This window comes from Actinia tenebrosa, unplaced genomic scaffold (genome assembly GCF_029948245.1).
Source record: "Actinia tenebrosa isolate PJP-AT-01 unplaced genomic scaffold, QUT_ActTen_1.0 PGA_scaffold5__44_contigs__length_20552954, whole genome shotgun sequence".
NCBI lineage: Eukaryota > Metazoa > Cnidaria > Anthozoa > Actiniaria > Actiniidae > Actinia > Actinia tenebrosa.
The window spans coordinates 4205900-4221162 of record NW_028292582.1 but is presented as its reverse complement, the minus strand read 5'-3'; the positions used below and the strand labels follow the sequence as shown (position 1 = coordinate 4221162).

The 15263-nt window shown below is 37.6% G+C and overlaps 1 protein-coding gene and 1 long non-coding RNA gene across 4 annotated transcripts; one reads left to right on the top strand and one right to left on the bottom strand.

The window, feature by feature from the left end:
* Positions 1 to 553: 553 nt before the first annotated feature.
* LOC116290567 (uncharacterized) lies at positions 554 to 12818 on the top strand. Of its 3 annotated transcripts, none has more exons than XM_089037752.1 (5): positions 554 to 630; positions 3256 to 3496; positions 8822 to 9114; positions 9403 to 9661; positions 11096 to 12818. In XM_089037752.1, the coding sequence occupies exons 1-5, from the start codon at positions 607 to 609 to the stop codon at positions 12184 to 12186; spliced, it is 1908 nt and encodes a 635-aa protein (XP_088893878.1). In that variant the 5' UTR covers positions 554 to 606; the 3' UTR covers positions 12187 to 12818. The 3 variants fall into 3 exon arrangements, with proteins under 3 accessions (XP_088893878.1, XP_031553494.1, XP_031553493.1); XM_031697634.2 differs by lacking the exon at positions 554 to 630 and adding an exon at positions 1228 to 1450; XM_031697633.2 differs by lacking the exon at positions 554 to 630 and adding an exon at positions 1229 to 1555.
* LOC116290568 (uncharacterized) lies at positions 6463 to 9061 on the bottom strand. The gene is made up of 2 exons (XR_004196476.2): positions 8934 to 9061; positions 6463 to 6734 (listed from the first exon to the last, which is right to left on the bottom strand). It is a non-coding gene; the product is annotated as an uncharacterized LOC116290568 (long non-coding RNA).
* Positions 12819 to 15263: the final 2445 nt, after the last annotated feature.

Genomic DNA, 15263 nt, shown 5'->3' with positions numbered 1-15263 from the left:
CTTTTAATGAAATGGAAGTTTTCAAAGGATGGTATAGGATACGGAGGGGGGGGGGGGGGGGGGTAGTACGACTTGTACATTTGTGATTCAAGACCTCCCCCTCCCCTTTATAGAAACCGTGATTTCTCTTTCTCATCAATTTCCGAGTAGAAATCTTATACACCCCCTGACAAGATATAGGGATGAGGTGGGAGATATAAGACGCGTATTTAACTATTTGCCAACACACAGTACTGTAATCATGATCCTTTTGGCCCTCGTGTGCAAGCTTCAATTTTATACAAATGTAGCACCAATTCTAGGCGAAATGATCAAAAGCTGCCTTCACTCGTATCAAATCAACCCCTTGTCTCGTCACCCACAACATTCCTTTCCTTCTTGCTGGGATGTAGTTGATTGACAGCTTTAAACACTGAATTGGCTTTCTGTTACATACGAAGCAGTATTTCAGACAGGGCAGAATATCCCAGAATTCACTAAAACATCGTGAGCTCTAGCTGACCATTCTAGAAGGTCAGAAATCTAAAAAATACAACTACTTGGGGATCGTGTTTATTCAGCTTCAATACGCGCGGTTCATGGCGGCATGGCTCGGCGGCGCGTGGTATGGTGAAGAGACAGAGGACAGAGGTATGTGGATCAGTTGTTTTGATTGTGTTGCTTTTGATCCAGCGTGATAATACTGATACATATCTTGCTAGGCAGATCCTTATCGCTACCCGGAATATTCGGAACACGAGACCATAAAATATGCCAAGATCTTTGTCTGAGAGATGGTTCTTCAAAAGGTCATGACATCCACACTAGCGATAAAGTATCATTGTTAGCCGACAGCTCTAGTCCCGTGGGGGGTAGGCTTAGGATGATTGGTTTGCGGAAGAGTCCAGGATAGTGCTGTGGGCGTCGGTGGCTACTTTCGATATTATTAGTTTCACATTAACAGCAAATGTTAGAAAGGAACAGTACAAGACAAAAAGAAAAACGGTTAACAGATCCGTCCGAAAAAAATCAGTTTACACATAACCCTCTTCTAAATTATATACCCTACTCCCCCCTGGTAGGAAATTTAGCCTCTAATTACCCTACCCGACTAAAAAATAAATGACTTAAGTAAAATGTGGCAACTAAATTCTGTATATGAATTGAGCACGTCATTGTATTCCTTTATAAGAATCATTCAAAGGTCACTTCACAGCCACACACACACTTTGAAAACTTGGCACCGAAACAAATCATATTCTTGGCAAAACGCCTGAAATCGAATATCTTTTCCATGAAGTTTTGACATCACGAGTATTGATGAATGACAGCTAGCCAGATTAATTCTTTTCTACTCGCGTCTTGTTATAAAAACACACAGTCCTGTTCTGTTATCAGGAATCTTCGAGTGTCAGTGTTCCTTATATTTAGTTCCTGGTCGACACGAGTTTACAGCAGCAGCGCCAGCCAAGTAAGACTCAAAAAAATTTTTTCCACATTATCGTCCTCGTTTGTTTTTTCTCTTATAAACAGCGTAGAAGACTACATTCTACACGTGATGGAAATGGAGTGTACGGTAAGCAGAACAGAGCAGGCGTACAACCTGATAGTGAGCGATAACGCTGTACTTGCTATTATCTCTCGTGTAGTTAATTTCGGACTAAAGCTGCAAAGACAATTACAGCAATTAATTTAAGCCATCAAAAATACATTTTACTTTTAAGGAATAACTATTTTCAATATATCAGTCACGGACCAATTATCATAAGTTTATATTGACTATATTATTCAAGTACATAAATTATTGTAATTTTTACACCACCATGACATGAAGATCGTGATGCGATAGTATGCAATCAGTCTTAAGGTTTTTGTCTAAAAGAATTTTATTCTTGGAAGATTTTTCATTCAAATGCTATCGCGTTGTTAATAATGGGACAATTCCTTGAGCGCATATTTACCGACAGGACAATCTATTGGACGCGTCTATTCGTGTTCAGTTCTGTCTTTCCGGTACGAGTCTGCAATAGCACATCATTGTTTTCCTATGTAGGCTCTTCTTCCGATGGAAATATTTATTTTGCATCAAATCACTGCACGAGGGATGAATAAACTCCCAGAAATTGAAGACCGTTTACCAATCACACGACGGGACTAATTATTATGGTTGGGGTTGATAATGATATTGAATAAATGCCTTGTCTACTCCTTTCGTGTTTGACGTCACACGTCCTTGGGTCAATATTTTCTTTGGATTGATTGATAACTGACTGATACAAATCAGGAATCTGTCTGGCAAAACTTGCACTCTTTATGAGGAGCTTGAAGGATTTATTCTTGGTTTGCCAATTTCGACTTTCCATTTAATCTTTCATTTTCCATCTCTCTTTCACTTTTCACTTATCATATTCGCGCATGCGTAGTAATTACTCGTTAAATTATTCTCATAGTTTATCTGTTTCGTATTTGCATAATGAAGTATTTCATTTCTGGATGCTTTTTGGCGTTCTGGTCGCCTACTTTGATTCATAAGTGACATTTCGTCATATTCTATGTACCAATGAAATGCGACAACGAAAATTAAAGCTTTTTGCCCAGTTCATACAAGACAAATGAGTGCGAAAAGCTCAGTTGAAATCCTCCTTTTTCTTCCTTCTCTTTCCTCGATTCCTGCCTCCAAGCAATGAGAGAAGCCTTAGAATCACGTGTTGTTGTCTACACTTGTTGAAACAAAATATAAATTTAATTTACCACCGAGTTGAGAGTTTCCTTCGTAACCCTGTAGGGTAGAGCCGGGCAATATTTAGTCAACCTCAGCTGTTTTCTTTGTGCTTTTAACAGACTTTTCGTTTTGGACGTAATTAATGTTTTTAATTTCAAGACCACTTTTCATTCCCTTGAGTATCATTTCTTTCTTTGCTAGTATCGACTAATTTCAATGAAATACTTAACGCCAATGCGACACTGTATCAATCCCCGAACTCGTTGTTTGATGTGAATAGTGTTGTTTGTTGGCTTCCTCCGATTCTTCATCCTTGGGAACCCAGGGGTAAAATTCTTTATTCCCTTCTCGCTTTCAGAAAAAATTCTTTTTTTTCGGTACGAGAAACGAGCGACAGAGCTTTACCCCTGGGTTCCCCGAGGATGCTAGTACTCCTGATCTCCTCACTCCGCAAACGATCTAGGACTGATTTTTTAATCAGATCCTATCAGGAATGCAACTAGAATTGATACTTGAAAAGTTTAATTTGAAGATATTTTTGTTTGGATTCACAGACGAATATGAACGTGAGTTCCCTCACAAAACTATTACCAACCACACCGTATCGGCATGGAAGTACAATGTCAGCAGCAGCAATGCCCCTTCTACCTTCCTCTCCGCGATACTCTTTCTCCTTCAACGAACTCTACCACATTCTGTACTTGCAACAAGAGGTGGAGGTTATCAAGATGGATGATATCAAACAAAGCGGTTGCACAGACAAAAACACATCTACAAAAACAAAGGAATCTGTAGGTAGGCAACAGCGCTATTGCATCGCGCTATTCTGCTGTTACTTTAGGCGTAATATGCCTATGATTTGCCACTTTCTAACGCCTTTTGAATAAGATTCTTTATTTATGTTGCAGCTATATCAATTTACCTAATAGCAGATATCATAGTTACACTCTATTAAAGAGCAGTGATGGGGAGAAATTTGTAGGTTTACAAATTCTTCAATTGGACTTTTTATTCGAGTCACTCATTTGCAATGCCATAATTTTTTTATAGAATCTCTGGTATAAGACAAAAAAAGTTTAAATCCCAACCATCTCCATTCCAAGTGAGTTACAACGATTTCACGTCTCCCTAATTTCTCGCTGATCTTTCAATCTGTAACATTGTAGTACACGATAGCAACGAAAAACAACGAAATTGAATAATGTATTGTTGGGCTTGTCCCAAGCGTTTATTCTCGTCGTTCTCTTTTTTGATAACGTCTGTCCTTAAACAAGTAACCGCATATCTTCCTACTGCTTACAGCAAAACTATAGACGACTAGTTTCAAGCATTAGCGAGATCTTTTTTTTTTAGTCGTACGACATCCGACATCTCCAACTGAGTCAACGTCTTGGAATTCTATCCATTTCGTAAACTAATCACTTGTAACTGGTTTTCTTACTCGTAAGACAATGAATCTACAGTAAAGAAATGCAAAACTACTTCCCACTGTGCTGAAAGAGATACTCGATATTGTTATTACGATATACTATTGTGCGAGTCGGTGTTTTGGAGTCATTCAAATATCACTTGTGTCCTTAGTCAACAACTGATTTAACACTTTTTGTAATTAAAGGGCACAAAATTTAAAAAGCCCTTTTAAAAATAGTGCTAACCAACCCAGTCCAAAGATGGTCTTTCGTCTCAGTTGTGGAGGGGCAGGCAACATTTACGAAAGATTTTCTCCGCATTCGGCGCAGATGATAAGTCAGCCATCTCAACGACGTTGCAGTTCAGTTAATCCCCCCCAAAACTGAATGGAACTAAAATAAAAATAACAAAATAGTGAGAAAAATTTGCGCAGTTTATAACTAACGCTTGAATCTCAAAAATTGTGCTAAAGTAAAGGTGAACTAACTACAATTCTCTCATTCGAAGCTCGGTTATTTCAGGGAGCATAATTCTGAATAACTCATGATTGAAGATTTATCTTACTTGTTGAACTTGGGGATATTGAAGACAGAATAAAACACAGTTGCTGCATGACATTTTTGCAGCAATTTTATCTGTCTTAGTGCGTTAATCTTTTTCCTTTTTCTGACGGATTCGTGAAAATAAACTTGATGAATTAGAAGGTTGTACACGAATTAACTTGAGAGCCAATGGAAATAAAAACGCTTTTGAACGGCAAGTTTTTGGAGGTTCGAAAATTTTTAGCATTCAATTGCTTTAATACCTTCAGTATAATACTACTAATTTGTGCTAGATATACATTTAAACTAAAGCCGAGGCAAGATGCCATGAAATGTTCGTCTAGAGTTTATCGTTCTAACTATACAAAAATACTCGAAACAACCGACAAAATAGATAAGTTGAACATTATATTTTGCTTTCTCAGGAAACGAATTCCTGTTGAAAAAGTGGCGAGCAGAGAATATGGAATTGTGTGAATTTTTTGTTAATGAAATATTGAGATAGAAATCTTTAACAAGCATCGTAAAAATGCGTAGTTACTAAAGATACTATCAATCTAGATTGAATTTTTGATAAAGAAAGTCGTAGTTAGGGATGAAAGAATCTGGAATCTTCGCTGTAGTCGCTAAAGCAGATTTTCTCTTCAGCTTTAGATAAAATTTGAACCCTTTTTCTTTTTATAGTTCAACTTTGCTGCAATTCAAGAGGATGCCATCAAAAAATGTTTCCGCTAGTTTGAGATACGAGGTGACCTACTTTTTACTCAACTAACTATCTGGTATTGCATCTTATATTATCGAAATTATCTGGTAAAAAGCTTAAGATAAAAAAAGAGCCCACACGTTCGCAAGGGTTTTAACATATTTTAACAACGAATCTTCACTTTTTCTAATTTTTCGATCAAAATTGCATACTACTCGAAACAGAAAAGTTTCAATATTCTAAGCGCAACAGATCGAGCCCTCATAACTAATCCTGTAGCACTGTTCTTTATGTGTTTGGCTTTTGACCCTGCTAGTATTTAATCTTCCTTTAACTAGCCGAAGCGATTGAAAGATTTCCTCAAGGGGGCGCCTCTTGAGAGATACTGCTGGAGATAGCTAATGCTGATATTAAAACAGGATCACCTAAATAAAACATCCCTTACTTATCTAGAAGATCTGTTATTTACTCCGACAGCGATAGCAGTTATTTTAACGATTCTTCGCAAAGCATTGAGCACCAGTTTGATGGTATTGGGCGATGACGACGGTATTTTTAGACGTCCCTTGAGTAACTTCTAAATGATTCTTCCATTTCCTACGTCAAGATTCTTGAAGATTACAGCCTGACCAGAAGAGGTTACAATCAGATCGCTCGTATTCCTTCTGGCCTTGTCTCTAGTTCCAGATAAGAGTCTTTATCGGGAAATCTTCTCAAATTGGTTCTGTCTTTTGTTGAGCAAATATTTCAATTAATTGAACCGTTATCGATAATTATGCGTTAGAGCCTGATCGCAGGCCTCACGAATGATCTAAAGTATTTGACGCTTTGATTTTCTTGAGGAGTTTTTAGAAAAAATCTTCTTGGGGCGGCTTAATTTTTTCCTTTTTATTTTCTTTAAAATTTGGAGAATTTGTGAGTTATGCCATACTTATTTCATCAACCATTTAAGAAAGAAATCGTTCTCAAGAGAATGCCACAGAAGGGCTAAAACTGAAGCACCCAAAGTGAGGCTTTGCAAGTGTGTCCTATCTAAAGCTGACTGCGCGCGCGTTTGAACTCATGATCATACAATGGCCACAAGATCGTGCAAATAATAAACAAGATTTTGATACAAAATTAGATTATTGAGAATATTCAAAGCTTAATTCTAGTTGATTTTTTTAGTCATTTCTGCAGAGCGGGTCAAAGTTTTACAGATTTCGATCACGATGTAGTAACTTTGAAATTATAATTTTTTCAATCTTGAGTTACATAAAACCTCATGACTTATTGATAATGTAATGTATAATGGAAGGAACTAGGGTTGGGATTCACGCTGAGAAGCCTTTTTTTTTAGTACATGCTTGGGCTCTTCCAGGTTTCCGAGTACGGGATCCTGTGGACGTTAATAGAGAACTTTCACTTGTTATGGAAAGTAGAATGTGAATAGGAATTTGAATGTGGGCTTAAGTTTTAGATAGGACTTTTGGTAGTAACTTGGCTTTAAAAAATGGATCAGCGCGCGGACATTTACAGAACAGACTCTCTTACTAGCCCCTCCCTCGCATTGACCTTCCCCCTCCCTCCTAAAAACATCCCAAACCCCCCTCCCTTCCCCCACGGGTCATGTAACTATTACCAATATTATGCAGCCATTTAAAACGAGGATATTTTTGCACTGAACATTAGGGTTTTAGACTTTAATGTATGTATGCATAGTGTCAGTATTGCGGTTATGTAGCACACGTTCCAAGTCTAGACCATTCCTACCACTGATTTGATAGGCTTATCTGTAGTGGCTAAGTTGTTTTCTATCGTGCGTGCATCCTCTTGGAAACTCGACAAGTCAAGGCAAGGTCATCAGGACCGGAAAATCAATATCATATCTTGAATCGTGGTCTCTGAAGGTTTCCCTCCCAGGAGGAAAGAGAGACGGCATTCGTGAAAATGCGTATGGCATTGAACGAAGGTTAATCGCGAGAACAGGAAATCTTATCGAGAATGGTTACAAAAACATGGCAACAGTTCAAAGATATTGAATTGTTTTCACGTCGTCTGAGACTCGCCGCGAAAAATGTCTCTAGGTTATTCTTTCGATTCTAGTACGGAAACCAACTAGACGCCGAATACTGGTACACGATATTCATAGATAGACAGACAGACACAAACTCTAACAGATAAATAGACATGCAGACACACACCCATATGATTTAATAACAATAATAATAATAAGTCGTTTCTGTTATACCTTTTTTCTTTGTTTCTGAAATTGTTTTAGCCGAGACTTCAAAAGATTTTGTAATCATAGTAAGTTGATTTCGCTAGGTATAAATCCCTAACTTCAATTATCTTTTCAAAAAACCAAACGACAAATAAATATTCAATGGACTTTTTTCTTCGATATATTGTCTAATGTATTTCTTAGTTTCGCCTCGAAGCAAATAATAATTCGGAAGAAAAATGTTCTCAACAAACTTCACGAGAAAAAAAAATGGTGGTAAAATTCATATGAAAAAGTTTGATTGAATGTTCTTCCCGAGAATCACGTGATTGATGACACGGCGCAATGTGATTGGCTAGCTAGCAAAGCTATAATTTCTTTTCCCTACTGCAAACCTTTTTGCACGAAATAATAGTTTTTTTGTTTAGGCTATGTTTATAGACATGATTGTGTTATTCAAGTATTACCGAGAAAGAAATAACATTCAAGGAAAAGACCTGTTGGGAGATAAAAAACATGTTCGCGATGTGAAAGACATGTTCACTGTAAAAAACCGTCTCAATTTTTTTTAAAAGCATAAAAAAAGTTATCTGTGGTGTATTTGTTACTTTTATCTCGCCGCTCACTGGAGTTTAGCCAGTAACAAATTACGAGTCAATCCTGGTACTGCCTTGCTAATTTGCCGTAATTTCAAGTTCTATCAATAGTTAGCACCTTTAAAGGAAGCTACTTTCTAGCTGCTGTTTAGATTATCAGTAAAAGCTGTAATTATTTGATAAAAGACCTATTAGCTCACCAGGAATGTGTATTTTTAGCAAATCATTCCGTTATCTATTTTTGTGGCTTACTTTGTTCGTGCTGGCTCGAGTGGAATTATAGTTTATCTGTTGTAATCAGGCTCGTCCAAACCAAACAAGAACTCTTTTCGTATAGACTTTCCTTTTGATTTAGAACTGCTTATAAATTTGGTTATGATTAAAGGAAAGACTTCTCAAATCTTTTAGGATTTTTGATATATTTTTAAGGATGTTCCCGAGACTTCTATGAGATGAGGAATTGACTTTTGTACCATCATCTCCTTACACTACCCCCACCACTGCTTCGATCCCTCACCCCCCTCCCTCCCTCGTCCCCCTCCCCCTCCGTACCACGATCATACACTGACAGAACATACCCTGACAAACACATACACGTACGCAACAGTACTTTCCTGTATTTTTAGGCCATTTTACAAAGCGCCTTTTGTTGTTGTTTTTTTACAGCAACTTGCGAGGTCTGCCGAGGGCAACCCAAGGCAGAATGTGTGGAACACGGAGCGCTTTCTTTACCAAGGAAATCAATAAAGCCTTCAGTGCTCAAGGACATCAAACTAACCTATGCCATCTCGTCCTTTCCTGACGAAGTTCAGCTTTGTTGTTCGAGTATTCCTGGAGCGGGTTATGGCGTGAGTGCCAAGCAGCACATTCCTATCGGCACTTGGATCGGTCCTTACGAAGGAAAACGAATAAGACCCGAAGATATCACGAATGACATGGATACAAGTTATATGTGGGAGGTAGGATAACTTTTGTTTTTGCGGATGGTCGTGTCGTGATGGTGCATAGAGTGACCTTTTATTATGTAAGATACTATGTCACTTCGCTCAGAGAGGAGAGGAGAGGAGTGGAGTGGAGTGGAGAGGAGAGGAGAGGAGAGGAGAGGAGAGGAGAGAATAATAATATATTAAATGACAGGGATAGGATAGAAAGGAAAGGAGAGAAGAGAAAAGAAGACAAGAGGAGCTCAAGGGGAGGTGGCGAGGAAAAAAGTGAAAGGATTGTTTAATCGTTCATTTTCGTCCCAGATATTCCAAGACGGCAAACTGATCTGTTATCTGGACGCAAGTGACGAGAACACGTCCAGTTGGATGCGGTTCATTCGCTGTGCTCGGCACCGAGATGAGCAGAACCTGTACGCCTTCCAGTATTGCGGCAACATTTATTATCGTGCCTTCAGAAACATCTCAGTAGGACAAGAGCTGTTGGTCTGGTATGATGACAAGTACCAGCAACACATGGGATTACCTCTGAATATCCAGGATATGGCCGTGGTTGACCCTAATGGTATGTTATGCATGCATGTTGCTATGACTGTACTTTCTTATCTTGCATGTGTTCTGGTGTATCTACTGTTTATACAGCTATTTCAAAATAAGAGGTTGGCGTAGGATTTGTTGAATGTTGTATAACAATAGGCTTGATATGTAATATATTTATATGTAAATAATGTCAGCACAGAAGAAATTATGCTGGAAAAACGTGCAGACAAAGTTTGGGTCAATTCCATATTGTTGTGACCTTTCAGGTGATCTCGCCTCTAAACGCGCAAAGGATTATTTGTCAAATAGAACAGTTCCTAATACCCAGTCTCTTATTTCATAATATCTCACCGTTGGAAGCTGGTGACTAATTAAGAAAACACAGATTTTGCTTACTTTAATTATTGCATTTATGGTCTGTTTTTATTAATTTCAATTGCTGATAGGGCAAGAGGAAGCTCTTCTGGTACATGTAGCATAGAATGTTTCAATGTAAAATCATATTTCAGGACGTATTTTGAAAAGGTGAACTCGAAATACGACTCCATTTTGAAATTCATCATGGAACTTTTGGTGATGCAACAAAAATGCTTCATTGGTTAATAATAACCGGAAGTGCGTGTGCGAGATCACTTTGGTTTCCCTGATTGCATTCATATCACCCATAGCGCAGTTCGGGCTAGATAAAACATGCAACGAAACCTTCGCCAACTTTTTTTGAAATTGCTATGTACTGTAATGTTAATAATATAAGGTGAAATGTGTTATGTTGCCAGTGTAGTTTCTAATGCACTGTCTAATGTGATCGATGTAGGTTTGTGTCTGATGTTGTAACATGGTGTGACCTAATGTCGTACGGTGTAAGTGGTTTCGATGGAGTTACCTGGTATGCTGCTGCGTGACTTCGTTATGGCTGGTCGTAATTCTCGCAGCTCTATAGACCAAATTCAAAACTCGCACCGATGTGAGGCTTAAGTTGTGAACAAAGGGATGTGGCGTGACTTAAAGTAATCTGGCGTGATTCAAAAGTCACGAATCACGCCAGATTCCTTTGTTCACAACTTAAGCCTCACATCGGTGTCGTTAGGTGTGCTTGCTTTGTTGTGGCATGGTGTGACCTAATGTTATACGGTATGAATGGTTTTGATGGCGTTACCTGGCATGTTGCGGAGTGACTTTAAGGTGTGATGTGTGCAGGCACTTATATCTGGTCGTACTTTTCTCAGCTCTATTTGTCATTAGGTGTGCTTGCTTTGTTGTGTAATGGTGTGACCTAATGTTATACGGTGTTACCGGTTGTAATAGCGTTACCTGGTATGTTTCTGCATGACTTTAAGGTGTGACGTGTGCAGGCACTTGATAATGTCTGGTCGTACTTCTCTCTGCTCTATTTGTAATTAGGTGTGCTTGCTTTCATTTTTTTCGTAGCTTTGGCTGCAATGATGCTTTCTTCCAACAGGGAACAATCTTCTATTTGATCGGATGGCCTGCAATGTTAAGCCGCCTCTCAGCGGATGTCCCCAAGAGACCTCACCTGTCAAACCCGTCACGCAATCCATACCTGTGCCTGTCACACAACACACCCCAGTTCATGTTTCCCCGCAAGTGTCTGTAGATTTCACTGGTCAACATTTCGTTCCCATGAAAACTCCTCAACAACGTCCCGTGAATATTGTGCATCGTATGGCCAATGTACCACCACGTAGAACGTTACCAGTCACGCAATCGCCAGTGAAAGTAACACAACATTCACCGATCAATGCTGTTCATCCAATGCCTGCTGTTTACCCACAAAAATATCCATCAGGAGTAATATCAGGGCCAATCAAAATTTCTGCAAATAAGGCATTAACCCAGAGTACGTTTGCAGTCACGCCAAGAATTCATAACTCAGTCACGCATTCTGTAACACAACCGACATCACAGACCAGACTTCTGCCTTCACCGAAGAGAACGCATTCGTTTCAGGACCATCGTGTTTCTCCGCCAAAAGAAATAAAAATTGTTCACTCGGTGCATAGTGCGCATGCTCATCATGTACATATGAACGTCGCTGACAAAGCATTACCTTCTCAAGAGCCGAAAAGTAGCGAACGTGAAAAGAGCCCGCCACATCCTTGGAACATTACACCCACAAATGGCGAATTAGTGGTTGCTAATGACACTAATGATGATGATCAACTGGATCTGACCGAAGAATCCGAGTTGAGCCTGTGGAAATGCGGTCAGTGTCAGCGGTCATTCACACAACGAGCTCTCTTACAAATACACATTTGTCCTGGAATGGCTAACAGACCCTACAAATGTGGACACTGCGCAGACTCGTTTTCCAAATCAAGCGAGCTGCGCACGCACGTGGTAAGACATACCAATGAAAAGCCATTTAAGTGCGGGTACTGTTCGCGTTCGTTTGCTGGAGCAACTACTCTGAATAACCATATACGCACGCACACTGGTGAAAAACCATTTGTGTGTACTAAATGTAAAAAGATGTTTTCCACGGCATCTCAGCTAAGCAGACATCAAAGAATACCAGCGGAATGCATTTAATTTGGTGTCTCAGTTACTTTTATATATTAGAGGGAAACTTGCTGGGTTACTGTTATAACAGGGAAAGTTGCGTTACTTCTGTTTGAACCAATCAAAATGCATTTAAAGAACACACCATCCAATCGCATTTCTTGGCTCGAATTCGAAAGTCATTTCATTGCCATACTGCATTTTGTACTGCTCTATCAAAGATGTACAGACTTCTTGTTTAATAATATATGCATTAAACGTTCCAGGCATATAATACGTTTGACTAAGATGAGGTTTTTATAAGTCGGTATAGCCACTTAACTTCGACTAAATCTCAGACTCATTAGAGAATCCAGGGATGGTTTAATGGGTTCCATGGAACCCCCCTTTAATATTTTTTTACGCTCTGCAGAATGACATTGATAAAAAATTAGGCCTTGTCCATAAAATGAAGGAAATATGCAGAAAAAAGTATTTCGGAAACACCCCTTTATAATCCTGGGACTGACAAGCCCTTTTGATAACCAGTTAATATAAGACGTGACACGTTGGTGTTGAATAGATAATGGCATTAAAATAAAAACAAGTTAAAAGTTGTCTTTTTTTAAATCAAAGTTGATAATGAAAGTAAAAAATAAAAAGTCACAGCCATAAAAATGAAATTGTTGTTCAAAAGTTTTTGTTGGGGGATATAAAGTAAAGGAACAAAGAAAATAAGGAAATGAAAACTTAATGACAAACAGTGGTAATGAAGGTAGGGAAACAAAAGAAAAAGGATAAAAGTAGAAGTAGGGAGAAATGAAGAAGAGGAAGAGAAAGAAGGTAGAAATGAGAAGGAATAAAATGTATGCTGTAACCAAATACCTTAAGAAACAATATTTATTTTGATTTTAATGGTTGGTCGTTTATAAGAAAGCTATAGCCCATGGTTTTGTTCGATTTTCGACCATTTTCACACCTTTTCAAAAAATATCCATTATTTATGAAGGATGCAAAATAGGCCATTTTTGGCCGTTTTCGACCAAAAAGGATGGGCTATAGCCCATGGTTTTGATCGATTTTGGCTCATTTTCACACCTTTTCAAAAGATATGAATTATTTATAAAGAATTCAAAATAGGTCATTTTTGGCTGTTTTTGACCAAAAAGGATGGGCTATAGCCCATGGTTTTGATCAATTGTTGCTCATTTTCACACCTTTTCAAAAGATATGAATTATTTATGAAGATTTCAAAATAGGTCATTTTTGGCCATTTTTGATCAATTTTGGCTCATTTTCACACCTTTTCAAAAGATATGAATTATTTATAAAGAATTCAAAATAGGTCATTTTTGGCTATTTTTGACCAAAAAGCATATATTGTGGCTCATTTTCACACCTTTTCAAAAGATATGAATTATTTTTAAAGAATTCAAAATAGGTCATTTTTGGCTGTTTTTGACCAAAAAGGATGGGCTATATAGCCCATGGTTTTGATCAATTGTGGCTCATTTTCACACCTTTTCAAAAGATATGAATTATTTATGAAGATTTCAAAATAGGTCATTTTTGGCCATTTTTGATCAATTGTGGCTCATTTTCACACCTTTTCAAAAGATATGAATTATTTATAAAGAATTCAAAATAGGTCATTTTTGGCTATTTTTGACCAAAAAGCATGGGCTATAGCCCATGATTTTGATCGATTTTGGCTCATTTTCACACCTTTTCAAATAATATCCAATATTTATGAAGGATGAAAAATAGGCCATTTTTGGCCATTTTCGACCAAAAAGCATGGGCTATAACCCATGGTTTTGATCAATTTTGGCCTATTTTCACACCTTTTCAAAAGATATGGATTATTTATAAAGAATTCAAAATAGGTCATTTTTGGCCATTTTGGACCAAAAAGCATGGGCTATAGCTCATGGTTTTGATCGATTTTGGCTCATTTTCACACCTTTTCAAAAGATATGAATTATTTATAAAGAATTCAAAATAGGTCATTTTTGGCCATTTTGGACCAAAAAGGATGGGGTATAGCTCATGGTTTTGATCGATTTTGGACCATTTTTACACCTTTTCAAATGTTATCCATTATTTATGAAGAATTGAAAATTAGTCATTTTCGGCAATTTTCGACCAAAAAGGATGGGCTATAGCCCATGGTTTTGATCGATTTTGGCTCAGTTTCACACCTTTTCAAAAGATATGGATTATTTATAAAGAATTCAAAATAGGTCATTTTTGACCTTTTCAAAAGATATGAATTATTTATGAAAAATTCAAAATAGGTCATTTTTGGCCTTTTTTTACCAAAAATTTGATCAATTGTGGACCATTTTCACACCTTTTCAAAAGATATGGATTATTTATAAAGAATTCAAAATAGGTCATTTTTGGCTATTTTTGACCAAAAAGCATGGGCTATAGCCCATGGTTTTAATCCATTTTGGCTCATTTTCACACCTTTTCAAATATGATCCATTATTTATGAAGGATGAAAAATAGGCCATTTTCGAGCAAAAAGCATGGGCTACAGCCCATGGTTTTGATCAATTTTGGCTCATTTTCACACCTTTTCAAAAGATATGAATTATTTATGAAGAATTGAAAATAGGTCATTTTTGGCCATTTTGGACCAAAAAGGATGGGCTATAGCCCATGGTTTTGATCAATTTTGGCTCATTTTCACACCTTTTCAAATGTTATCCATTATTTATGAAGAATTGAAAATTGGTCATTTTCGGCAATTTTGGACCAAAAAGTATGGGCTATAGCCCATGGTTTTGATCAATTTTGGCTCATTTTCACACTTTTTCAAAAGATATGAATTATTTATGAAAAATTCAAAATAGGTCATTTTTGGCTATTTTTGACTAAAATGCATGGGCTATAGCCCATGGTTTTGATCAATTTTGGACCATTTTCAAACCTTTTCAAGTATTATACAATATTTATGAAGTATGCAAAATAGGTCATTTTTGGCCTTTTTGGACCAAAAAGGATGGGCTACAGCCCATAGTTTCAATCTATTTATGACCATTTTCACACCTTTTCACATATCTATTATTTTTGGAGGATGCAAAATAGGTCATTTTTGGGTGGCCATTTTCGACTAAAGA